General features: G+C 41.3%; 2 protein-coding genes across 4 annotated transcripts; both read right to left on the minus strand.

Moving 5' to 3' along the window:
• Window positions 1–1,556: 1,556 nt before the first annotated feature.
• On the minus strand, window positions 1,557–22,798 carry lats2 (large tumor suppressor kinase 2). 2 transcript variants are annotated; one of them, XM_056241213.1, is made up of 9 exons: window positions 22,578–22,798; window positions 18,525–18,750; window positions 18,033–18,425; window positions 5,843–5,975; window positions 4,184–5,718; window positions 3,442–4,024; window positions 3,142–3,324; window positions 2,932–3,038; window positions 1,557–2,427 (listed from the first exon to the last, which is right to left on the minus strand). In XM_056241213.1, the coding sequence occupies exons 3-9, from the start codon at window positions 18,384–18,386 to the stop codon at window positions 1,897–1,899; spliced, it is 3,426 nt and encodes a 1,141-aa protein (XP_056097188.1). In that variant the 5' UTR covers window positions 18,387–18,425; window positions 18,525–18,750; window positions 22,578–22,798; the 3' UTR covers window positions 1,557–1,896. The 2 variants fall into 2 exon arrangements, with proteins under 2 accessions (XP_056097188.1, XP_056097179.1); XM_056241204.1 differs by having other exon boundaries at window positions 18,509–18,750.
• A 1,177-nt stretch (window positions 22,799–23,975) lies between these two features.
• LOC130076279 (uncharacterized) lies at window positions 23,976–26,585 on the minus strand. 2 transcript variants are annotated; one of them, XM_056241319.1, is made up of 2 exons: window positions 26,317–26,585; window positions 23,976–25,910 (listed from the first exon to the last, which is right to left on the minus strand). In XM_056241319.1, exons 1-2 carry the CDS (start codon window positions 26,492–26,494, stop codon window positions 24,628–24,630), a joined length of 1,461 nt encoding a protein of 486 aa, XP_056097294.1. In that variant the 5' UTR covers window positions 26,495–26,585; the 3' UTR covers window positions 23,976–24,627. The 2 variants fall into 2 exon arrangements, with proteins under 2 accessions (XP_056097294.1, XP_056097286.1); XM_056241311.1 differs by having other exon boundaries at window positions 23,997–25,967; window positions 26,317–26,583.
• Window positions 26,586–26,609: the final 24 nt, after the last annotated feature.

Genomic DNA, 26,609 nt, shown 5'->3' on the forward strand with positions numbered 1-26,609 from the left:
TTTGCACTTGTTCCATTAAATCTGTTAAAAAGTTCACTGATGGTGACAGACAAGAACATTTCCAGTGGATCTGGATGAGCATGAACAAACAACAAAAAACACCCGTCTGACTTTTAAGATCTTCTTATGAAACTAAATGCAATTAAGATGTTCTGGGAAACAGGAAGAGGATAAAGCAGACAGAGTTATATGATGAAAAGCATAACAAGAAAAGGAAACAGCTGGAATCCCTTGTACTTTTGTTCTTTTAAGTTTTAGGTAAAAACCATTATGCTAAGAATTTGTTCTGGATAGCCAGCTGCTGAGAAAACACACCTCTAAAAACAATGAGTTAGATACAAATGAATGTAAAGCAACAATTGGGAACAGGATAAGTAAGCTTTTAAGCAAATTAAATCAAGCCGGGCAAGATAAATGTTTGTTGAATTTAAATATCAATTAAATAAAACAATACTTTGGCAACTAAACTAACACACTTAAGCAAAATTAAAATTTGTGAACACCGCAACGTTTTGTGCGGCATTTATTTTGAATGAATAAATGTTACTATGCCTATTACTGGCAAGCACGTAAAAAGCAGGGTTTTAGGATTTAATTTTCTTTCTTAGTTTAAGAGTCAATAGTGAATTTAACTCTTAATTTTCACTATTGCAACTTTTATGGCATATTTGATGTTATTACCACACATTATGTATGACATCGGGATTCAGCTTTAAAGTAATAGGTTGTTTAAACATTTAAAAGATGTTTCTATAAAATTTTCAACAATAATGGCAGTGTTAAGATTGCATGTCCTTGAAGTGCTGGCTGTACATAACATTTTGTCTCAATATTGCATCACGTCTGAGAGCACAGGTTCTCCTGATAAGGCATGAAACATAAAAAAAGATAACTGTATAATATTTACAAAAAAAGCTGTGATAAGTGTATTAACTGCAAAATACTGCATGATCTTTTGCTTTGCATGAAGAAGTGACCTAATACTGTCAGTCCATAATCTAGGACTTAGGCAGAAGAATATGCATGATTGTTTACAGTGTCACTTTGAACCACTTGGTGGCGCCACAAAATCTTCTAAAACTTAATTATTTTTGTTTTAGACAAATTATGTGAAAATGACTGAGATTACAAGATCCCACATATGAAAATCTGGCTTCCATACTTCAGAAAATATTTCTGAATATGAAGTCAGTTTGGTGTTATGAGTAAAAACCAATAGTTGTGACAGACCATTTTCATGTTGCATTTATATTTTTGTGGGATTGCGCTATGGAGGGGAATTGTAATATTTCTGTCTGCTCTCGGCACATCTCCTTATCGCAGACTAACCACAAAGCTACCATCCCAAGCCCAGCTCTCTCCTGATCCCTCACCATGACCTCTCTGGTGTTCGGAATGGCTACGTTAGCATCACCAGGCTGAGAGAGGTGAAGGAAGTGTTAACATATGATGTAAGACTGGGAAATTTTCCCCCAGTGGAATTAAGGAATGGGGCACAGTTGAGACAGACCACACTAACCACGAGAGTAAAAACCACAAAGCAGCAGCTACACATCTCTGTTTTTGTGCTCTCATATGAGAGTAGCCAAATTTATCAGTCCAACCAAAGTCCCCATGAATTAAGCTGCATAGCTTGTGTATTTCCTTGGTCCCTGGTCAGAGCTTCAGTCATTTGTAACAGGCAAAGGATACTGCATAATGGTTTGAGAGGAATAAACGCATTTCACATGGAACTTTCTGCACTCCATTTCTGATGTTCTTCCATGCACTTAACATGTACAAAAACCCCCTGAAGAAAAATTAGGGTTGAAAGGAAGTGTGGAAGATTCAGCTTGTTAACTGACAAGGTCCTCTATGGGTAAAGGCAGAGCAGCATGAACACCCAATCTGACATTCTCACACATAAACCGGCTCACACCCTTCCCCTTGCTCTTCCTCTTCATGAATTTCTTCCTCCTCCAACTCAGGCTTCAGGCTACCAGGCACACTACTGCTGGACAGGTCTTGTGTCGCCTCTGGGGGCTTGGGATAACGGAATGGACAACCATTATCATCAAAAAACCTGCGAAAAGTAAACTCGTAGAAGGCATGCTCAGGGTGTTTGCCGTGAGGAGAACAGAGGGTGTCCCATGTGCGGGTGCTGTCTCCACTGTCACTCCAGGCCCCTGGACCCCCCTCCTCTTCCACAGGATCAAAGTTGGATGTATCCATGGGGTGGGCAATCTTCGGTCGATATGGAGCAGGTTGTGTGCGAAGATTGCTGGAGAAATCCATCTCGGAAAAGAATGGGTGAGCCTTTATCTCTCCAGCTCCATTACCTCCTAGACGCTCTTCAGCTGAGCAGCAGAGCCGACCAATGATGTCAACTGCCTCTGGGCTCAGCTTTACTTGTGGGGGCACCTGCAAAGTGTTCTCCCAGTTTATCACCTGTGGAAGTGATGACATAAACATTAGCAACACTTCTTCCCAAATGTCACCATTCCATAAATCTCAAACATTTATAACTTCACCAAAGACCTTGGCTGCATTTGAAACCGCATACTTCCCTACTATATAGTAGGCTAAAAACAGTATGTGTCAAAAGAAGTATGTCAGAATTCACAGCACTCATAAAAGAGTAGGAGAAATGTACACGGTGACCTACTTCTTCCAGCGAGATTCTGAAATGTGCATACGATGGACATTTTACTATCCCAATGGGCCACCGGAGAGGCAGTGAAGTGATGTAACTGATTCTGGTAAGTTACATGATATTGACAACATGGAGAATGTAGTACGTCCGGATTACATTCATACTACACACATTCATTCTATATAGAACATACTTTTTTAGCGGTCGTGAAGTAATTACTTATTCAAAATAAGTATCATCAAAATAAGTATTTACATCACACCCTAAGGAACCTAAGAAGATGCATATAGAGCTCTCACCTTAAGTTGTGTCTCCGTTGGGGTTGGAGCAAGGAAGGGTGGCTGGCCAACCAGCATCTCAAACAAGATTACTCCCACACTCCACCAGTCACACAGCTGTGTGTATCCTGCACACGAAAAAAAGTATCACAACAGGAGAAGAGATCTATAAACACAAGCACTTCCTGTTAACTTGCTTGTACTTCCGGTTGATCATGTGCAAGGTCTTACCTTTGCGCAGAAGTACCTCAGGGGCAATGTAGTTAGGAGTGCCGACCAGAGAATGTGCTAGACAACGCTGGTGTTGTCGAGTTGCCCGCTGTTCCAAAGTCATCAGCCGGTCACCACAACGGCAGTTAGACACATCATCCCAAAAGTCACTTGGCTCCATACTATCCTGCCGGATATGGTTCCCTATTCAAGCAGTGCAGAGAGAAAACAACCAATTAATAAGATTTGATAAAACACTGCACAAGTATTTAGGCCACGTTTTTAAACCTATAAGCATTACTTTGTCTTCATGTCCCTTACCTTTTTGGTAATACTTTGAGTTGTGTGTCCAACGGAACCCAGTACACAGACCAAAATCAGTCAGTTTGATGTGTCCATCCAGGTCAATGAGGATGTTGTCCGGCTTGATATCTCTGTGGATGAAGCCCATCTTATGCACACTTTCGATGGCCAATGTCAATTCTGCAACATAAAACCTGGCCAAGGGCTCTGGAAAAACCCCCATACGAATCAGCAAGCTCATCATATCTCCTCCAGGAATGTAATCCATGACAAAGTACAGGCTGTCTCTGTCCTGAAATGAGTAGTACAACCTGACTACCCACTCATTGTCTGCCTCTGCCAAGATATCCCTTTCTGCTTTCACATGGGCTACTTGGTTTCGGTTCAGAACATCTTTCTTTCTTAGAGTCTTCATGGCATACAGTGCCCCAGTGTCCACTTTACGTGTAAGACACACCTCACCAAAGGCCCCAATGCCAAGTGTCTTGATTTTGACAAACATTGATTTGTCCATCTTGGCACGTCGTAGTCGGTTGTAATTGGATTCCTTCTGGTAAAGCATCTTTCTCATCTGTTCCTGCTCTGCCTCTGAAAGGCCAGCCTGGAGGAGAGGAAGATATAGAAGAGGCTGATTTGATTTGACAACAATAACATTTACACTCAATAGTGAACACTCAAAGAATTAATAACACAATTGTTTGAAGTGCAAATCATCGAACAGTGTGCTTTGTGTGGTTAATGAAGTTCCAGCACTGCTCACCTTGGACATCTCTTGCTCCAGCTGCATTCTGCGGTTGAGTTTCTGCTGGTAGGTTTTCATCACGTTCTCCACATGCTGTTCCATATAGAACTTGAAGGCAAAGGGAGAATAACTCTTAATGCGCGACTCTCTCTTCTCTTCATCACGGGCATTCTTTCTCACAGGCACAGGTGAGGTTTGGATCTGCTTCTTATCCTTCACAGCCTTTTCTCCTTTGCTAGTCTTCACTTTGTCTTTGGAGACAGGTTCCTCCTTTCCAACTGAGGCACTCTGGACAGTCCTACTTGTAGCACTGACATCTTGAAGTCCACCCATGGCTCCAGTCTCCAGGGATGCAGGCTCAGCTCCAGGTCCAGATCCAGGCAGGAGCAGTGTTTTGGGGTAAGGTGGAGGCGGGCAGCGATGTTCTTGATTGGGCTCCAGGGTAAAAGTCTCATCTGGCATGTATCCATGAGACTCTTGAGCATCCTGGGCTTGTGCACTCAGCCAGCCCGGGTGGCATGGTCCCACAGCTGTCTTCGGCTCAGGCCTCATGACCCGTATACTCTTAACAGGTGGCTGGATTGGTGGAGAGGTCACTGCCGTTATTGTGTTAGGTGGTCCCAATGATGCCTCCGGCTTGCCGGCAACACTAGCTGTAGGAGGCAATGCCTGCCTCACAGTCACCTTTTGGTGGTTGTTGAAAGAATTGGTCCTACTGGGGACACGTACCTCCCCTCTAAAAGGCCCCTGTGGCTGCCTGGCTGGAGGAGTCCCCTCAGGACCTTGGGTTCCTGGCCAGTGATGCTCATACAGGTCAAGGTTCAGACTGGCCCTAGAAGGGGTGAGGAGGCCTTGAGGAACATCAGAGAACTCACCGCCCATAGCTCCAGGGGCAACACCAGGGGGGCGTTGCATCAAGTGAACCTGGTGTGAGGTGGGGCTGGCTTGGCGTGGGTGTGAATGTGATGGTAGATATAAGTTGGGGGCGTAGCCACCAGAGTTTTGGCCCATTGCTCCTTTGCTTGGCATATTAACATAGTTTTCAGGTGTAAGTGGGGGCATCTTATTCTGGAAGGAAGCACTTCGTTTGACCCCATAGCTGGAGGCCTCCATCATATGAGGCCTGTAGTCATAATGAGGGCCAGGGCCTCCCGAGGGCTGAGGCTGAATTTGCATGGGTGGTCCAGGCACACTGTAGCCCATCATGGCCTGGTCTATTCCACCAGGGTATCCTTTTTGCTGGGCTGGACCAGGGGTGTACATAGGGTTCCCAGTGTTAGTTTGAGGAGCCAAGCTTGTAGAGTAGGCACCCATACTTGCAGGACGACCCATTGGGTTTCCCATGGTAGGACCCTGTGAAGTGTTGGCAGGCGGTGCCATGTAGTTCATGACAGGTGGTCCACCCATGTATGCACGAGCTATCTCACCCTCAGCCCCATAACTAGCTCCCTCATACAGAGGTGCTCCCATTTGGTGATAAGGGGGCATTACACCATCCCCAGTGCCTTCCATTGCTGTCCTGTGATCCATCATATTTGGCATGCCACTTTTTCCTGAAGGGAATTACAAAAGGTTCACTTTGCACTTAAAGACAGTGAATCATTCATAATATATATATATATATATATATATATATATATATATATATATATATAGTTTTTAAAAGTGTGCACATACCTGGGGAAGTCTGTTTGATGACACGTACAATCTGTTCATTGTGAGGGTCCAGGTAACCCATTTTGCTAATGTATTCCAACGCTGCCTCAATATTACGACTGCCAGTCTGTTTTAGGGCACGTACAGCCATTTCCTGTTTCAGAAATTCAAGCAGAGAACTATCAGAACACAGGCAACACATGCATTTTTTTTCACAATGCATTTCCTCTGATTATGCACCAGTGTGGCACAACTTCTACATTTATGTAAGGTTTTTAAATAGATATTTGAGATGATCCAATACTACTTGGAAGATGGATTTTTTTTATATGAGATTACAACTACCTGTAGACATAGCACTCTCTGTTGTAAACAAAGATCTTAATTTGGATTAATTCTGTGAATTACAGCATATATCAGCAAAATAAGATATCTTCAAAAGAAGTGAAAAGCTGCTAAAGCCATGACTGCCACTAAATTCTGACCAATTGTTGAGCCAAATATTTCCAGGTCAGATGTAGAGCAAGCAGAAGGGCCTGATTTCCTTCTTTAACATCCGCTACTTAAAAATATTTGTTTGCTGCACCAGTGTGAACTAGAGAAATGTGTGACTTTTGTATCAGAGGCAAAATAATATAATTAAAAAAAAAACTATTTTTTAGTCTAAGTCAGACTTTCATTATGTAAAGGCAATGTTTAATTTAGTTTACATTCTTGGAGAGTCACGTTAGCGTCCTTTCTGTTGAGTAGTGTACATTTTGGTAGCTCGTACAGTTTTAGAATTTATACTGGTTATGGAAAATCACATCCATGCACCCCAGTTATTTAGATAAACACATATTTGTATACATGTACACATGAACATGCATGTAATAACCATGAACCAATGTATCATGTCTCAATATAAACGTAATACAAAAATGCAACAATATGTATCGTGGATAGTAACAATCTGTATTGCATATTGTTCACCCAAAATGAAAATCAAGTTTACAGAGTTTTAGTGTCAGTGCTACATTAAACTACTATATATAATGTTGAATATAATGTATAATAATGCAATGATGGAATATTTGTTCAGATAATGCCAAATGTCACCATTAAAAAGTGAACTACATTATTTTAAATAGTTCTAGTCAGTGACTGAGTGCAAGCATATTCGTCTAAAATAAATCTGTATTTTCAGCTTCAGAATCATGAATATTTTTATTCTGGTGTCACTATGTCCTGTGCATTGGGTTACCAGTCCAAGCCTATACCCCCGATGTAATACAAAATTTAGCATTTTAATCAACAGTACATTTTTGTCAACCTTTTTACCATATGTCTTGGAGTATCTTAATAATATCGTATTGTGAGTTTAGTATCGTGATAAGTATCGAATCGTAACATGAGGGTATCGTTACAGGCCTACATATGACACATTAATATTCATTTTTTTTATTCTTCATTTGTATTATTGTTTATAGTTATACTAATTTCAAAGAAAACAGTTTTATATAAATTGAAATTATTATAAATTTAGAGACACAATTTTTTTTAAAGGAAAAATAGTTCTTCTCAACAATCTCTACTCATGATTACCCACCATGCAACAACTCTATTAATCTGTAGAGACCTTCAGATTAATCTTAAGTTTTCCTTGTCACATTTTGCAAAGCCGCAGCGATCCAAATTAAACAACTCAGACATGTACAGTCTTCTGTGAGCAGAGACCCACACCTATATGAGGAAATCCCCTTGAATGGCATATGACCTCATTCAGAAGACATTCTGCCCAAACCAAATTCTACAGCAGCACAGCAAGCCATGTTATACTGCCTCTGGTGTTCAAACATGATACTGCACAAAGCATGCCATGGAAAAAAGAAAAAGAAGAATAAGTGCAGCCATACAAACAGTGAGCAAACTCATTATGCAGTGACAATTGTCTGTCTGTGATTGCTGCTCTCAGAAGTGGCAGGGCTTTCTGTTGCATTCGATCTCTGTCCGCTCTAAGGGTGTGCCTTCTTGTCCCCCTTAGTGATTTAAAGGCGCCACTCTCTCTTTTTAAAAGACACACACAAACACAACAATCTAACATGAACTTCAGTCTGGTTTCAGGAAGGGCTGGGTCTGGTTTGGCCTTAGGTCAGGCCTGACCTCCACTGTCATGGCGACAGATGTTCAGGACATTCCATGAGCCAGGAAGCAAGAATTCCAGCTATGTGGAAATCTATGCTTCAGTCTTTTTTAAATTGTCCCTTCTCTTCCCCTCTTTATTTTTGAGATCATTCTGTTCCAGTGTGCCTTTAGCATTCATTTGGTTGGATCCAAAATATATTTACACCCCTGTCATGACCACAAGCCTCAATGCTATACTAGACAATTCAATTTCTGACTGCGGTGTTGGTAAGTACCAAGTATATTCTTCTTGACTAAAGTGACATAACTATATTCCAATGCTGTTCACTGTTCATTTTTAAGAGCTTCCACTTTGACCCAAATTCTGAAACACATTCCACCAATGAACATGAAAATGAAAGCCATATGGAGGACTCTGAGATATAGGACCGGATGGATATCATCATCAGCAGATGGAGAGGTGGAACATTATCCATACTGTAATAAAATAGCTCAAACAGCAGCTAAAACAGAAGAGCATGGTGCTAGCAACGGCAAGACCATGGGTTCAATTTCTAGTGTATGCATGAACTGATAAAATATATACAGTAATGCTCAAAAGTTTGGGGTTGGAAAGTTTTTTTTCATGTTTTTGAAAGAAATAAAGAAACATTTATTATATTTATTAATGTTGAAAATAGTTGTGCTGCTCAATATTTGACCAGTTTTTCCACAATTCTTTGATCAAATGATTTAAAAAGCAATTATTTAAAATAAAAATCTTTTGTAAGAATGTAAGTTTTTATTTTCACTTTTGATCAATTTAACGCATCCTCCATAAAATAATTTATTTTACAAATCTTACTGACTCTAATTTTTTTAACGGTAGTACACCTTGTATACAAAAGGAAACTGCTTTAAACTATACTTACAAGTGAGTAAACGTACTCGGTTACTAACGTAACCTCGGTTCTCTCTAGAAGAGGGAACGAGTACTGCGTAATATCTTACACTAGGGGAAAACCTCTTTTCCAAGAGATATTGAAGCCAAAAATTATCCTTAAAGGTGCTCTATGTATTTTTTAGCGGCCTCTAGCGGTGATGTTTCAGATTGCATCAAGAGGGCTCGTGCTCGTGTGCGTGCTCTATCTCAAGAGCGAGCATTCACTACCGGCCACACGGAGACTTTCAACGCAACGGCGAAAGCATCACACAACATGCTGGAAAGTCATGTAAACTCCCACTGTAACGTTACAATAATAGGCTACTTTTATCAGCTTGACGTTGAACTAATGCTCCATGCTCGTACCATGATAACGTTACATTGACAGCATTTAGCCGACATGTGATGTTATCTAGCATAAGGCATTTCACTAACTATTCGTGTATCTTTCACAATCAGCAATGTCAACATAGGTGAATGTATAATATGATAACGAAAACGGTGAATAGACTGAACAATGTCAGTGTAACAGTAAGACAGTAGGAAGTAACATTACTGTACTGAACGTGTCTGGAAATGTTTATTATAAACAATATGATAGTAGTGGGATGAGTAACGTTAGACAGTAGATCTAGTACATAAAATAAGTTACATCCTAAAGCACCTACTTTTTGTTATCCTGGAAGAGTCTTTTGTATTAATTTCATGACTCATGTAGTTTACCTTGCTATTTCATTAGAGTTTACTAATAATTCAAAAGCTCTGCCGATGTTGATCCGTGTTTTCGTCCTGAGTCGATCAGAATCACGTTGGGCCTGATGAGCTTCAGCAGATAAAACTTTTTTTGTTTTTTATATTTATGTGGTGTTTGTGTTGGAGTCTGTTTTGGGGTGTTATCAGACTCCATGTCGTTAGCTGAAGTGCCGTCGCATAGACTGTATATAAGGAGAGAGGCTCGGGAGCGCGCATGCAAGTCACATCCGATGTATTTCGCGGTAAATCCGACCCGGAGACTTCACATATAAATATGAATATTGGCCTTCAGAGGTAATAGCAAAACCCGACAAGTGGATCATTGTAATGTGTGATTACAACCCCTTCACACACAGGCAATAAAAAAAGGATTCATTTTAGAAGAAAAGCTACATAGAGCACCTTTAATTTTGAATGAATGTAAAACGCGTTGCGGCAGCATGTAGACATAGGCAAGACGGCTCACGTGCCTATTGGCTGTCCTGCGGCAACTGCAGCAGCCTATCGAGAGAGGCCCTTGGTGACGTCAGATCCAATGGGGGCGCTTCGCGCTCACTACGTCACGTCCCACCGAGACGGGCGTGGGCCTATAAATACAGCTCGATGGGCTGATAAAATCAGTTTTTTCATTGCCGAAGCGAACCAGAGCGTGTTGCATGCACGGCAAAGATACGCAGTACTCGTTCCCTCTACTAGAGAGAACCGAGGTTACGTTAATAACAGAGTACGTTCTCTTACGAGAGGTTCTCTCGTACTGCGTAATATCTTACGCTAGGGGAACACAGTGTAAAACGCAGTGTGTGCTGGGATCCAACACCAAAGTCCCAAGGGCAGGTGCCCGGGGCTCATATAGTGCATAAACACCAGGGACTCACAGAGAGTCTGAGAAGAGAGGCTAGAAGCGCCATTCCCAATAAGTAGCATCCTAAGGGAGCTAATCACATCAACAGTGTTCCACACAGTCAGGGTGAAAATGTTCAGCCTGAACTGGGTAACAGTATGGGTCTTACTCATTGCCCATGGAGTTATTTTATCGATCAGCGAGCGGTGCTCAAGCGGTTTCAGTATTCTGAGCCGAAGCAACGGGGCAGACAGTACTGATCTTTAGACCGAAAGTAGTTTAGCCTGTAAAGCGGGAACTTCTAGGTTATAAAACCTTATAAATTTAGATGGGGAGGCCCAGCCTGCCGCTATACAGATATCCTGTAAGGTAATCCCGCTAGACCAAGCCCACGACGAGGCCATGCCTCTTGTGGAGTGCGCTCTGACACCCAAAGGACACTGCAAGCCTTTAGAAGTGTAGGCCAGCGCTATAGCATCAACTATCCATCTGGATAGGCTCTGTTTCGATGCGGCTAGTCCCTTAGAATGTCCGCTGAACGAAACGAAGAGCTGCTCAGTCTGAAAACAGACGAACGAGACACATAAGCTCTTAATGCCCTGACTGGGCAAAGGAAGCTCGCGTCCTTTTCCTCGTTGTAAACCGGCAGGGCAGACAGGGAAATAACCTGAGCCCTGAACGGTGTGTGTTGAGGGATCTAGGCACGTACCCGTGTCTTGGTTTGAGTATGACTTTCGAGTCATTTGGCCCAAATTCCATACACTTCGCGCTTACTGAAAGCGCTTGTAAATCCCCTATGCGCTTCACTGAAGCAAGAGCCATAAGAAGCACTGTCTTGAACGACAAATGTTTCATGTCTGATAAATGGATTGGCTCGAACGGGGCACCTTTCATGGCTTCCAAAACCGTAGAAAGGTCCCACATGGGGACTGAAGGGGGTCTGGGAGGATTCAGCCTCTTAGCTCCCTTAAGGAAGCGGATGACCAGATCGTTCTTCCCCAGTGACTGGCCAGTCACTGGTTTAGTAAACGCTGCTATGGCCGCCACATAAACCTTGAGCGTGGATGAGGTTCTGCCCTTATCCAGTAGCTCTTGAAGGAAGGAGAGAACTTCCGTAACCCCACAGTCTAGGGGTGAAAAGCCCCGAGCTTTGCACCAGCCAGAAAACACAGACCATTTTGAGGAATAGAGTCGTCTAGTAGACGGGGCTCTAGCCTGTGTGATCGTGTTTAACACTCCCTCCGCGAGGTTAGCGGGTACCCGTTGATGGCCCATACATGTAGGGACCACAGCTCCGGGCGAGGATGACAAATCGAGCCCTTGGCTTGAGAGAGGAGGTCATTCCTCATCGGTATTGGCCATGGGGCAGTGCTTGTCAGCTGCATCAGAACTGGGAAAAAGCCTGTTTTTTCCAGAGCGGAGCCACAAGTAGCACTGAGCATCCGTTTTCCCTGATTCGTTCCAATACCTGAGGCAGGAGCGAGACGGGGGGAAAGGCATAGAGTGGGCAGCGGGGCCAGCGCATCCCTGCTCTTGGAGAACAACTTCGGACAGTGAGCGTTTTCTTGGGACGCAAACAGGTCTTCCTGCGCTCTGCCGAATGTCTCCCACAGCAGTACGACCGTCTGCGGGTGCAGAGACCATTCTCCTGCTGGAACATTGTTTCTGGACAGTCTGTCTGGTCCCAAATTCAGGTGACCAGGCACATATGCTGCTCTCAATGAGCGCAGATTGTGCTGAGCCCAGACCAGGAGGCGTTCCGTCAGCCTGTAAAGGTTTCGGGACCTGACGCCACCCTGGCAATTTATATAGGCCACCACTGACATGTTGTCCAAGCGGACCAAGACGTGGTGATTTTTTATCTGGGGACAAAAACGCCTCAGCGCGTTGTCGATTGCCATCATTTCCAGACAGTTTATGTGTAGAAGCTTCTCTCATTCTGACCACTGGCCAAAGAACGGTCTGCCCTCGAGCAGCACTCCCCATCCCGAGGTGGAGGCGTCCGAGGACACCACCTTCACACTCGAGGAAGTCCCCAGGTTTACACCTGACTGGTACCAGTCGATTGCTCTCCAAGGTTTCAGAGCTGTGACGCATTTCTTGAGGCGAAACAGACCGAAGGCCCATGCCCGAGGTGGTACTCGCGCTTTTAGCCATAACTGCAGCGGGCGCATTGCAAGCAGACCCAACTGGAGTACTGATGATGCTGAGGCCATGAGACCCAGCATTTTCTGAAACCTTTTGAGCGGGACTATAGTGCCGCAGCGGAAGGATTTCGCTATGCGCTGAATGTTCAGTCTGCGCTCTGGCGACAGTCGCGCTGTCATAGACAGCGAGTCCAGTTCTGTGCCCAGAAAAGATATTCTCTGACTGGGAGACAGCGAACTTTTCGCCCAATTGACTTTGAGACCTAGATTCTCGAGATGTTCGAGTAATATGGTCCTGTGTTCTATGAGCTCTGAGTGTGATCGAGTTAGAATCAGCCAATCGTCCAAGTAGTTCAAAACTCGCATGCCCCGAAGTTTCAGGGGTGCGAGAGCCGTGTCCATGCACATTGTAAATGTACGGGGTGCTAGGGACAGGCCGAACGGTAGGACTGTGTATTGATATGCCTGGCCCTCGAAGGCGAATCTCAAGAATCGCCTGTGACGTGACGCTATTTGTATTTGGAAATACGCGTCCTTCAGATCTATTGACATAAACCAGTCCTCTTGGCAAATCTGCGCAAGGATTTTCCTGGTTGTGAGCATTCTGAACTGGCGTTTCACAAGCACTTTGTTCAGCTGTCTTAGATCTAGAATGGGTCTGAGACCCCCGTCTTTTTTCGGTACCAGACAATATCTGCTGTATAGGCCCCCTTCGCTCTGAGCTTGAGATAAAGGCTCTATGGCCCCTTTGCTCAATAGTTTCGCTATTTCGGCTCGAAGTAGATGAGCTACTTCGGTTTTTACCGTAGTTTCGACCCGCGCCGTGTAGCGGAAGGGACGTCGAGCGAACTGCAGGGAATAGCCTCAATTTTATAATGTTCAGCACCCATTCTGATACCCCGGGAAGCTTTGCCCATGCATTTGCATGAATAGCTAGGGGTAGATCTGGGCTCTGGCCGCAACATAGCTTCGGTGTGCTGTAACTTTAACGCTGTGCTTGCAGCGTTTGAGGCGGGGGGCGCGCTGATCACGGCGGGCAGCCTGGCCGCACTCGACTCCCTTATGGCAGTTTGCTGAGAGAGAGCGAGCGGGGCAAACCCTGCGGGGCTTAACATGTCTGTGAGTGAAAGTGGGCGCGGGATAGCGGGCACATTTACAGCACTGAAAACACCGTCGGCCTGAGCTGACTGTATGTGTGCATAGTCGGAAGTGCAGAGTCACCATGGGCAATAGCTCGCAATAGCTCAGCGAGCGCGAGAGCTGCATGATCCTTACCCAGGCAGGAAACGCAGATGACATGGCGATCCCCGTCGCTGAGTGCGGCTCGGCACGAGCCACAGGAACGAGGCATCTTTAAAAAGACTCTGCTCTTTTAGATAGAGAGAGTGTGAGTCGCAGCGGCGAACACACACTCGGCAGAGTAAAAGGATATAAACGCCGGAAAGCGTAGCAGGTACGGTGACTGAAGGCGGCGAGATGAAGGCCAGCGGCTTCAGATGCAAAGGCTCGTCCCGCAGAAGGCTTTTCTCAGACGGCGCGGCTTCTTCACTCCGGATCCAGTGATGCGTGAGCTTCGCTGAAGAGATGAAAAATCTGATTATATCAGCCCATCGAGCTGTATTTATAGGCCCAGGCCACGCCCGTCTCGGCGGGACGTGACGTAGTGGGCGCAAAGCGCCCCCATTGGATCTGACGTCACCAAGGGCCTCTCTCAATAGGCTGCTGCAGTTGCCGCAGGACAGCCAATAGGCACGCGAGCCGTCTTGCCTATGTCTGCATGCTGCCGCAACGCGTTTTACATTCATTCAAAATTAAGGATAATTTTTGGCTTCAATATCTCGTGGAAAAGAGGTTTTCCCCTAGCGTAAGATATTACGCAGTACGAGAACCTCTCGTAACAGAACTTAAAAGATCAACATGAAATAAAAAATATTGCCCCTATTAACTTTCTTAATGCACATTGTTCTTGGTCTTATTGAGAACAATTCATTGATGCATTATATTTAAAAATTATAAATAATGATTTTAAAAAATAAAATAAAAATGGCCTTTGTAATCTTTTATAAAAATGCAACAATTCCCCAATCCCTCTTACTTTTCATTGCCATCCTACCAAACACTTGGGTAATTTTTTGATGATAACACCCACTTTAATGATCCAATCAAGTCTTGAAGAATAAAACATAGCTCTTCCCTTGTTAAATATCCTGTTCCACTCAGAAATTTCACATAACGTAAGTCGAATGGTCTTTGAATAATGCAAAAATGCTGACCAGTTGTGGTTTGAGACCCTGGAAATACTAGGTTGTGAGGGAAGACTAATATAAACATTTAGATCATGTGCAAACATGATATGCCAACACAGCACTACAAATGTAACAGTGTATATTCCACAAGTACACAAACATCACATGCATGATGTATGCAGGCAGCTTTTCATATCCTAAGCTCGAAACCACTAATCCACAACACATGTCATACTCATCTTCTTCCTATACCCTCCCACCTCCTTTCATTCCCCAACCAAAACATTTCCTCCTTCAGAGTTGGTTATGTAACCATCAGCCGCATTGCTGTGTAATTTGTGAGGTGAAAACCAATGATAATGATCAAACTAAAGAAACCCAAGGAAGGGCCAGCGGTGGCCATTTACCTTCCTGGAATGTACGGAGGGTCAGAAGAGAAACACAGGCCCCAGTCAGAGGATGAAGGAGAACTAAAAATACCATGTCACACACCACGGCTGAGTCATTTCACAATAATAATAAATATAATAATAATAAAAAAATTAAATGTATGCCCCCGGTCTTATGGGAGGTCTAGGTGCATGTGGTGTACGACTCAGGAACAAGGCACAAACTCCAATGGACTTTTGGCTATGCTAAATCTGAATACAGGAGGAGACAAAGTCAGACAGACTGAGCCACAAAACACAAATTTCATGTTTTTGTATCAACTAAAACAGAAAACATTAACCCACACGTCAAGACAAAAACATGCAAAGGACGTAGTCAGAGTGTCTGTCCATCCCAGCATACTGTCTGTTATTTCTGCTGGGGAAACTGTACCACCCATCTACAACTGAACTGAGCACTTCCTCTGAGTGTACTAATGTTGTACATACTGTCCCATAAATGCAGGGCAAAGACAATCAACCTACTGATTGTGAAATTCACAAAAGCCTGTGAAATATTAGCCTCTCTATCTTGTGAGAGACCAAATTTGTTTAAAGCAGTGGTCTTCAACTGGAGTGTTGTAACCCAAAAATGGCTATTCTGATGAGATCCATCCATACATGTGTGTGTGTGTGTGTGTGTGTGAATATGCAAAAAATTAAATCATCAGGACTGACAGCAAAAGATAAAACCGTTACGAATGTATCCAGATAACGTGATCCAAATAGAGTCTGACTCCATACTATACTTCATCTGATAGCATGTTTCAGCTTCCAGAGACCTAAAAAAGCCCCATTCCAGTCTCTATTTAGCCATGTCATAAAGGCAGCTCGGCTCCCTTCAGCTAGGCCTCGTAATTCCACTGGGCCGTGGTGGATTTCTCCGTGGTGTTGTGCACGGGCTTGAGCACAGCATTCCTCAAATGCCTAATGCAATCACAGGGCCGCTCTCAGACCTGTGTTTGAACATTAGTAGCAAAGCCCCAACACATATTCATTAATGATCTGACAAGGGGTTTGTATAAGGGGTTAGAGAGCCTAAATTAAAGCACACTAAACATATTTAGTTTTACACTACAGGACCGTTGGTCTTCTACAAGCCTGACACAAATGAACATGAACAAGCTACTATCAAAAAAGGCCACTAAACCTCTCATATATCTGTAAATTATGAAAATGTTGCAAAAGAAATTATTTTTAATAGAATACCTATAAGGGGGTAACAATTTATTTTGGACAACCGAAATAACTATCCAAAAATGAAAATTCAGTCATCATTTACTCCCCCTCATGTCGTTCTAAACCTATGACTTTATTTCTTCAATTATTTTAATAATATATACTATTATCATATTTTTTTCATATTTTGAATTGGCTTTTATTTTCATATTTTCATTTTTGTTTAAGTTTTAGTAATATTGCTATGTGCTATTGACATTTTTATCAGCTTTGGGTTTTTTTAAAATATATTTCTATATAACTTTTTAATTTATTTTTATTTCAGTTTAAGTAATTTTCAGTTAGTTGACATTCCCAATTTATTGAGTTTTTTCATTTTTTAATTTCTAATTTTGTTTTATTTCAGCTTTATTTTTAAATGCCAAATACAGTTTTTAATATTTTTAGTATAATAAGAAATAACAACACTGCTCTGTAGAACATAAAAGGAGGTACAATATCTCAGTGATTTTTATTTGTCATATAATGGCGTTCAATGGTCACCACATTCTTCAAAATACCTTCTTAGCGTTTCGCATTTTACTGTCCCTTTAATATTCAGCCACTAGATTTCAATACAAGGACCAGAACACATGTAACACATTTAACCAAGTACTGATTGCACAACAACCACTATTGCACAGCAACACAAATACACTGAAACAACGTGTTAAAAAAATACTACAAGTATATTCTAGTATAGTAGTTATGCATTAACTGGACTATGATCAACTAACAATGATATTGGCTAATACGTAAATAAAATATATGTAATATATATAATAAATGTTTGTATTTTTGAGTGTTAAAGGTGAGGAATAGCTGACTTGGGTTCTGCCACTTTCGTTGGGGCAGAGATGTTCCACTGAGCTCTTTAAGAAAAAGAAAAACTAAAATACCAAATAAGTTGTGAAAACTGCCATTTCAACATAACACTCAATATTATGTAACAAATTCATACTTAGCAAAGACAGACTGCACTGAATCTCCACTGTACAATGTTCAAACTTAAAGCCCTATATTTGCTTCAACAATGATAATTGCTCAAGCTAAAAGGATTTTCAGAAACATTTCTGAATGCATGAAGTTTATGCTCAGTAAAATATTCATATTTTTTATCCCCTGGTCTCGCCATCACAACCATTACAAATCAAACAAGATTTGCTGACCACGATACAATATATACATAAATCTATATATACAAAAAACAAACAAAAACCCCCCACATTTTTAAAGAAATGAAAACGTTTACATTGTTACACTATTTCAAATAAATGCTGTTCTTTTTTATCTCTCCATTACAAAAAAAAAGTTCATTGTAATATTCAAAAACTTTATAAAAAAAAAATTGCAACACCAAACATTTGAAGGGTGGTGTATATACATTTATGCTTTTTATTTTTTATTTAGTAGTATACAGACTATACAAATAATGACTATTAATATAAAACAAATATTTATATTTTATTATTATTGTTATTTAAATTATTGAACACACACACACACACATATCCAACAAAGACATTCCTTACCTGATCACAACCAGCGTTGACAAGATCCTGTAGCATCTGTCTGTTGACTTCACCAGGGTGGCCTGAGCTGGATCCTGGACCCGACTCATTGGCAAAGGGCATCAGAGACTTGCGGATCTCTCGCAGGGCGTTTTGGTAGTTGTTGAACTTCTGGGGCTGCCGGAGCTGTTGTTGCCTACCAGCTTGGTCTTTGCCCTTAGAGTCGCCACCTCTGCCCCCCTCCCCTCGAACGCTCCCTCCATGAAGCGCCTGGCTCACCAGCTTTGCTGGTTGTTTCAGTCCCTCCTTGATCTCCTGCAGCCGCTGGCGCGTGTTGCCCACATATGGGGCGGCAGGGAAGGTCTTAGGCCTCATGAGTGAACGTGGCCTGCACTCTCACACAAACTCTTCACACTTGGAGAAGGCAGAAAGATTCAGTCAGTTATTCACTCACAACAGTAGTACAATCATACAATAAGACACACAACTGTACACACCCAGGCTCAGTCTGACCTCAATAGATAACAGACTGCAGTGGGAAAGATGCAAGTGAAGATTAGGATTCCTGTTGTCGCTCGTCTTTGTCGATGCTGCCTCTTTGGCTCTGGCTCGTGCTGGATGCTGGCCTACTCACATCCCAGCACCCCTTTCAGGGCTCACACTCCCCCTCCTCCCAAGACATGTGAGGGGTTATTCCATCTGTGTGCTTGTTCCATCCCAGTCTGGAATGCATCTTTGCCTGTGGAGACAGTGTTAGACAGAAGGGTCAGGGTGCGGTCCAGGCAAGTCCAAAGCCCTGCATCACTACTCTATGACAAATACCGGGCTGAACGGACATTAGCACCTCTGTCGTAGGTTTAAACACATGTAGATCATCTTGATATAATTGTGCTGTTACTCTCTTATAGCAGAATATGCAGTCAGAGAAAGAGCGGCATGTTCCTTTGCTCACATGAAAAGCAATCTATCTAAAGTCAAAGGGCAAACGCTTATTTTAGATATAAAATCATCAAATAACAACTAGCCTACAACACAACACAAACACTAACAACATCTACAACATATTTTGTGGAACATACACTACCGTTGAAAAGTTTGGGTCAGAAAAGTATTTTTTGTAAGATTTTTAAAAAAAAAAAGTTTTTTAAACAAATTCATACTTCAGGATGCATGACAGTACAAAACAAATATTTCAAATGTTGTTCTTTTGAACTTTCTATTCAAAGTATCCTGAAAAAAATGTTTTCCACAGTTTTCACAAAAATATTAAGCGACAGTTTCTTGAGCATCAAATCAGCAGTGATTTCTAAAGGATTTCTAAATCATGTGACTGGAGTAATGATTCTTAAATTAACAGGAATAAATTACATTTTAAAATGTTTTAAAATACAAAATGGCTATTTTAAATTGTAATAATATTTTAATAATATAGCTGTTTTTACTGTATTTTTTGGTCACATAAGTGCAGTGTTGGTGAGAATAAGAGAGAGAAAAAAAAAAACCTACTGACCCCAAACTTTTAACCGGTAGTGTGTGTACCTATGGCTTTTATTATATTTTTGCTGAAGATGTACAGTGTTCTATTCTGGGGAAACAGACCAAAAAACTACTAATCATGGTTCGTAACTGTGACTGTTCGTAAGCAATCCCTTCGATATCCTGCTCAAAACTTAATTTTTCTATAGGAAATACCTCATATTCACAACAGGAGAGAAAATGGATCTAGTCAAGATATTTTATGGGGTGTTCAAATTCCAAACGTTTTACATCATTAAATCAGATTTTTTTTTTGTCTTCTGGTGAAAGAAGGATATGACCATAAAAAAGAAAGGACTTTTAGGACAAACATATTTCGGGAATGCTGGTGCTCAATACTGAAAATGCATCGCCCAGTCTAGAACAATAGTCTAATTCCCATTACTGTCTATGCCTTCCATTCCACAAGTAACAACAGCAAAATGTGTACCGCTGCATTCAAATACTAATCCAAGCACACTTCAGCGATAATCAATGAAAAAACAAAAACATTTACAGACTCATATTCATTACACAAGCCATTATGCTACATCTGCAGTTGGATTGATGCAGCTCATTAAAGGGATAGTTCGGCCAAAAATGATATTTAAACCATGCATTACTCACCCTCAAGCCGTTCGAGATGCATATGTCAATCTTGTTTCAGACGAACACATTTTCAGTTATTTTAGAAAATGTCTTAGACCCTTCAGTGGATATAATGTGAAGCAATGGGGTCCACCTCCTTCAAGTCCCAAAATGTGCATATATCCTTCACAGAAGTAATCCATCCGGCTCCAGGGGGATAAACGAAGGCCTTATGAGGGTAATCCGTGCGGTTTTGTCGTAAAAATATACATATTTAAAACTTTATAAATGAAAATATCTGACTTCCGGCAACGATCGACGCACGTTCACGGGTTATGTTTTGCTCTGCTCTCTGGCTGCGCGGGCGCGTTCGTTCTACGTCACGACGCTACGTCCTACCTCGTACGCCGACTTCCATCACCCGTGGACGCGCGTCGATCGTTGCAGGAAGTCAGATATTTTTATTTATAAAGTTTTAAATATGTATATTTTTACGACAAAACCGCACGGATTACCCTCATAAGGCCTTCGTTTATCCCCCCGGAGCCGGATGGATTACTTCTGTGAAGGATATATGCACATTTTGGGACTTGAAGGAGGTGGACCCCATTGCTTCACATTATATCCACTGAAGGGTCTAAGACATTTTCTAAAATAACTGAAAATGTGTTCGTCTGAAACAAGATTGACATATGCATCTCGAACGGCTTGAGGGTGAGTAATGCATGGTTTAAATATCATTTTTGGCCGAACTATCCCTTTAATGGGATACAATGTCCATAGCTGGCAATCGACCATAAATACACTGCAGAAATAATCCACAATTCATGTACAACTAGCACAAACATGCATGCACAGTTCTCCAGCAATGTTCCTCAACAAGAGTTAAAGAATATTTCATATTTTCTTTCATTGTAAGACACTAGTGGTTTCAACCTTACACAATTTAGTTACCAATAACTCCATGGGCATCCATGGGACATAAACGATGCCCAACAATTTATATAGATTCTTTACCATTGTCTGTCTAGCATTATATTCTTCAAATCATTACAATTTTATACTTTTGCTTGATTATTGTAGCTAGTGATAGGGCCTCAGGGTCCCAGGTAAAATCTGATTGGCCTTTTCAATGCCCCTGTTCTGAGAAAAAAAAAAAGAAGAAGATTAATAATAGGAACTGGAGGCCATTCCGTTTTTATAGCTTGATCCTTAAATCATGGAGGTTTATGTTCTTACTTTATGAAAATTTAGCTTATGCATTTTAAAGTATTTGCAAAAAGATCATGTTAACCACACAATGATGTATCATGTGCTATATTGCCTATACATTTAAGTAACATAAGCAATCAATTCACACCGTCTAAGCAATGTAAACAAATTCTGAGAGCATATCCTATACATATCCACGGTAACTGCCCAATACAAAACTGTTTCAAACATAAAATGTTATGATAATGGGCCTTTTATTTATTTATTGTAGTAGAATTCAATAAAAAAAAAAGATTATTGTATAATAGGCTACTTGAGATTTGTCTGTCTTCCCAACCCATTAGAAAGTATAAGTCTCATGAAGAATCATACTGACATATTATATTAATTTGGCTCTTCTCTGTACATTTTGGCCCCTCTGTGGCCCTCGCTAAAAAAGGCTTATATTTGCCACAGTTGTTGCTTAAATGTAGTAATTTTTAAACAAAGCAGACAACACAACAAGCGTAAATATGAAGACAGATCCCACCACATGTCATCATCGCACAACTTATGCGCAAAAAAGAGAATCATTTTGTGGGTGGGGTGAATTATAAAATTTCAAAACAATCAATGTCTAATGCAATCGGACCGTTGTAGTACATCATCTTGGTATAGCTAAAACATCTGACTTTGGGTAAACATCTGACTGCGCGCGACACATAAAAAAAACGGAATGTAGGAATGGTTTGTTACGCACGAGTAAAAATACAATATTAACTGCAGACAACGGTCAATTTCATGAGATTTTAACATAACTATAATGTATTGAGCTGTTTTATCAGTGAAAGCAAAGATATATTTACGTTTAGTTTCAGTATAAAGATTCGGTTTTATCATTTGTCTGCCATAAAAATGTTTTTACGTAACGTGAAACTACATAATCTCACATTTTTCTCATTGGATTAACAAACAGCAACTATTCAAAATGCTTTCATAGACACAAAGTAACTTATAGAGTTACGGGGCCTAGAGGTTCCAGCGCTTTGAGGGACTGCGAGAGAGAGAGGAACGCAGATCCGCTGGAGCAAGTCCGCATTCCAGCACAGGGAGAATGTGCTGTTCACTCCTATCTCACTTTAAATGAGCAATACAACTCCCTTCCTAAACTTACAAAGGATTTGCGGCCGCATATCGAATATAGAAATTCCTGAAAACTACTAATACTAATACTAACGTTTTGAAAAAATAATAAAGTTTTGAGCGACTCACCATGTGATAAGTGGTACCTTAATCCAAGGAACTGATTTAAACTTCAGTAAAGTTGTAGATTATCGGTCTGGTGTTTTGTTTCCCAAGGATCGTCTTTCGATGTCCTCTCATAAAAAGCACACAGGGAAAATCATGGGATTGTCCTCCATTTTCTCGCCACTCACGGCAGAATTAGAATGCAGTACAAAGTTGGACACTTACTGCATTGTTAACATTCCAGAGGAGTCACGTGAGGCGGCCATGGACGTCAGCACTGCACATACCCTGGGCGGGGCTTCCTACATTTACAACGTTGAGATTCTGATCTGATGTACACTAGCTAGCAGATAAAATCATTGGAATGGGAAAATATTGGCCGATATATGTGCTAGACATGCGTTGTTCGCATAGACATTGACTCATGCTGGTAATTATTAATGATGTTATTATGAAATATTATTGTTCTCTTGTTCTTTACTGGCTCCTGAATTGTCCTTTAATTAGTCTAATCTCAAATCCTAAAGGAAATCACACAAATATCACACATAATTAAACCAAGCACAACAAACAAAAAGACAGAAAAAACACTCTGCTTATAAGTTTTGACCATGGTTTTGACATGTTCTGATGAATGATTGTGAAACAGGAACTGTATAGTTGACACATTATGGCACATACATTTCTTCAACATCAAGGTTTAAGAAAACACATATATTTGATGTCATATTACTGGTAAACCGCTTTTCTTTTACAACTTTTTGTTTATTTTAAATAATACTGCGTTGGGACAAATTCTATATATATATTTAGATGGAGTACAGAATGTCACAACGCAGGACAATTTCATGTCAACTACTTAAAAAGTACTGCAAAATTAGAAGAAGAAAAAAAATCTGTAGCCTATCTTGTTGTTTTTGTGTAATAAATTAGAAATTCATGAGAATAAAGAAACGGAAAAGGATAGTTCACCCAAAAATAGTATGGAGAAAAAAAATACTATGGGGCCAATCAACTGTTTGGTTAACAACATTTTTCAAAATATATTGTTTTGTGTTCAGCAGAGGAAATAAATTCTTTGAGTAAATTATGACAGAATTTTCATTTTTGGGTGAACTATGCCTTGAAGAGTGACAAAATACCAGTTCCAATTACAAATACTCAATTTTATGGAGACATTTTCATACATGTTATACAACAGGATGCTACATTTTGATGATTACAGTTGTGTTGGTGAACTTTACACATTGTAAAGTATAAGTATAGAACGTATAAGTAAAATGGAACATTCAACACAAGTATTGTCTTCACAAACCATAACATAGATAAATGGAACAGACACACACGCACACACGCACACAGTTAAGAGATAGCCAGGATACAGTACTGAAACATGTGCAATGGTATATATTCAGAGTGAAAATATAATTCTAAATGTTATTAGAGTTGATTTACAACAACAATGATCATATAGCAATGCTAACAACTAAACTGTAATTTTGTGGTACTTACATAATAATCACATTACATGGTAGAATGACAAGGCATCATCAGAAGGAAAGAACAAAGTACTGCTGGATTAATGCAAAAATATAGTGTATATCTGTACAGAAGCAAAAAAAAAATGGTATAGGCCTCACATGGACAAAGGCACTGGAACTAAGGGCAGCTGATGTCACAATACACATGATTATAACTGTCTCCGACTGAGACGCCTTCTTCGGTGCCTTGAATATTTTACATTCTCAGCATACAAGCTCCACTCACAACAATAGCAACTTAAAGTTAAGCTATGGATGGAATGTCTCTATCAAACCAAAGCATGAACAAAAGTTAGCTCAGAGACTGAGGAAGATCCTCATGTAAAAAAGACTAGAGAGAAAATTGTCCAGTGAACTGTGCCTGATGAATATGTTTGGTATAAACTGGTCCTTAGGTTGCATAAATGTTCTCAGCCCTCTTTTAATAGCAGAAAATCTATTCTCTTCTGTAAAAATGGGGAAACGATAAAGGTGCATTCAGCCATTGTACAGGTAAAAGTCGCTCTTGCAAAAAGTGTGGCGAACATGAGCAATCATTCCAGGGGTGCAGCAGAAATACACAGATTATTCAAGGCACAAGCAACCTGCACTATCTTATCAAAAGTGCTCACATTGGAAGTGCGTTCTATGACTGTAAAGGGACTCTCCACAGGTCCGGTCAACATACAATATCTTCTTTTGACCATGTCTATTACATTCCCAACATGCCTATGAACATTCATTTTATCTGAAAGAGCACCCACCAGTGAAAAATCTTCCTCACTCTGACTATTTTCAGTGTAACTGCAACTAGTGATTTTGAGTTCGGCTTTGCAAGCCCCTACCAAGCCCCCAATGTCAAAGTCATGCTCGGCCAGAACAACATCACCGGGCAGGAGCTTACAGAGAAGGCCAGAACCCTCGACTAAGTGCTTGTCGCTGACGTGACCCGGCGATCCCCTCGAGACAAACGTGACCACACCCTGAGGAGCAACACCTATCACATATTTAAGCTCATTCACCGTGGACTGAGCTGGGACAGTCAATGCTGTAGATGCAACCTCTTGGTTTACATCCACACAGATAGCTTTTTCCAGAGAAACCCTAAAGCAGTCAATGATCACTGCACAGTCTGGGTATGTGCAGCGCAAAGCTGCAGGTAGGTTTTTTCTGAGCTCTACTCTAGATGGCCAAAAAACAGCAGTGGGCACGAGGGTGGTGAACATTATATTAATAATCCGATGGACAGTCTTGGTCACTGTGGCAACCTTGACCCCAAAACGATAGGCCAAGTCTTGATTTCTAAGATCAAGCCTGAGTCGCATGAGAGTCAAGAGCAGTTGTTGGAATTTTGAGAGTTTCGCATTTTTGTCCCCTTTCATGTGTGGCACGAGAAGCAACATCACCGTCTCGAACACGAAGTAGTTTGGCAATCCTGTATAAAACCGAACCTTTTCTGGATCATGTTTGAAGGACGCCTCAGTGAGAGACATCTTTTCTATCGATTCCCTCAGCTCCATATTCTCTTTCTTAAGAGCCTCAAGACTGGACTCATATTCAGAGGGAATGCTTTGCACTGGACTTCCTCTTTGGTTTACACTTGTCAGTGAGATATCTTCTTCTATGCCATCTTCAGTCTTATCATCCTCTTCATCACAACTACTTAGTGAAGAGGAAATACTCTCTGGCTCTTCTTGACTTCTGATCTGGCCATGATCCTCCAAGAAACGCCCTTGTCCTTGCAGGAAGAGCAAAGCATTGGCTGCCTCCACTTGTGCCTCTTGTTTATCATACATCTCACAGGCACTTGCTTCTTTCGTATTCGGCGACAGTGGCGCTGAAGTGAAAACCGAAGGAATATAGTCTGGGGATCGAGGATTTTTCACTTGTTTTCCTGTAAATGGAACAACAATACATTTATTTTCTATAATAAGTTTTTTAATCATACTGCAAACAGTGCTATAAACCTAGAACAGAGCATTTCTGTTCTGATCCCTAAGTGAGGAATGCCAGAGGGTTAAAGCCTATGAAACAGAGTGCAAATTTTTCATTTAACCCAAACCCCAAAGTGTATAAAAATGGTAAAGTTAACATGACGCCCCGTTATCTACATCAGACATGGGCGTTGCAAACATAAAAACATACTCCCCCACTACCAGAAATATCTACATTCACCCCAGCGATGTGCATTATCCCTGCAAAAACAAAACAATACAATACCCATCACATCCCATTTAACATACCTGAAATGAAGTGAGTGCTGCAGAGTCTACTGCCCTCGTTTGGCACCCACCCTTCACGATTCACAGCAGCGATCCAGCGCTGCTTCCGCTCCGGGTCCCGTGGAAACCTGTAGAAGGATAATGTGGTCCCAGGAGTCCTCCTGTTCCGACACCCGGCCACTACACACGTGTGAACCATATTAAGGCCACCGAATTTGTGGACGTATTTGCTTTTCGTCACTAGTAATATTTACAATCTGACTCCCAAAATGGCGGTGGGGGTTGCGTAGACGACGCGAGTGTGTCGTCATTTC

This window comes from Rhinichthys klamathensis, unplaced genomic scaffold, assembly GCF_029890125.1.
Source record: "Rhinichthys klamathensis goyatoka isolate OS25496 unplaced genomic scaffold, OSU_Roscu_1.1 h1tg000021l_1, whole genome shotgun sequence".
NCBI classification, from domain to species: Eukaryota; Metazoa; Chordata; class Actinopteri; order Cypriniformes; family Leuciscidae; genus Rhinichthys; species Rhinichthys klamathensis.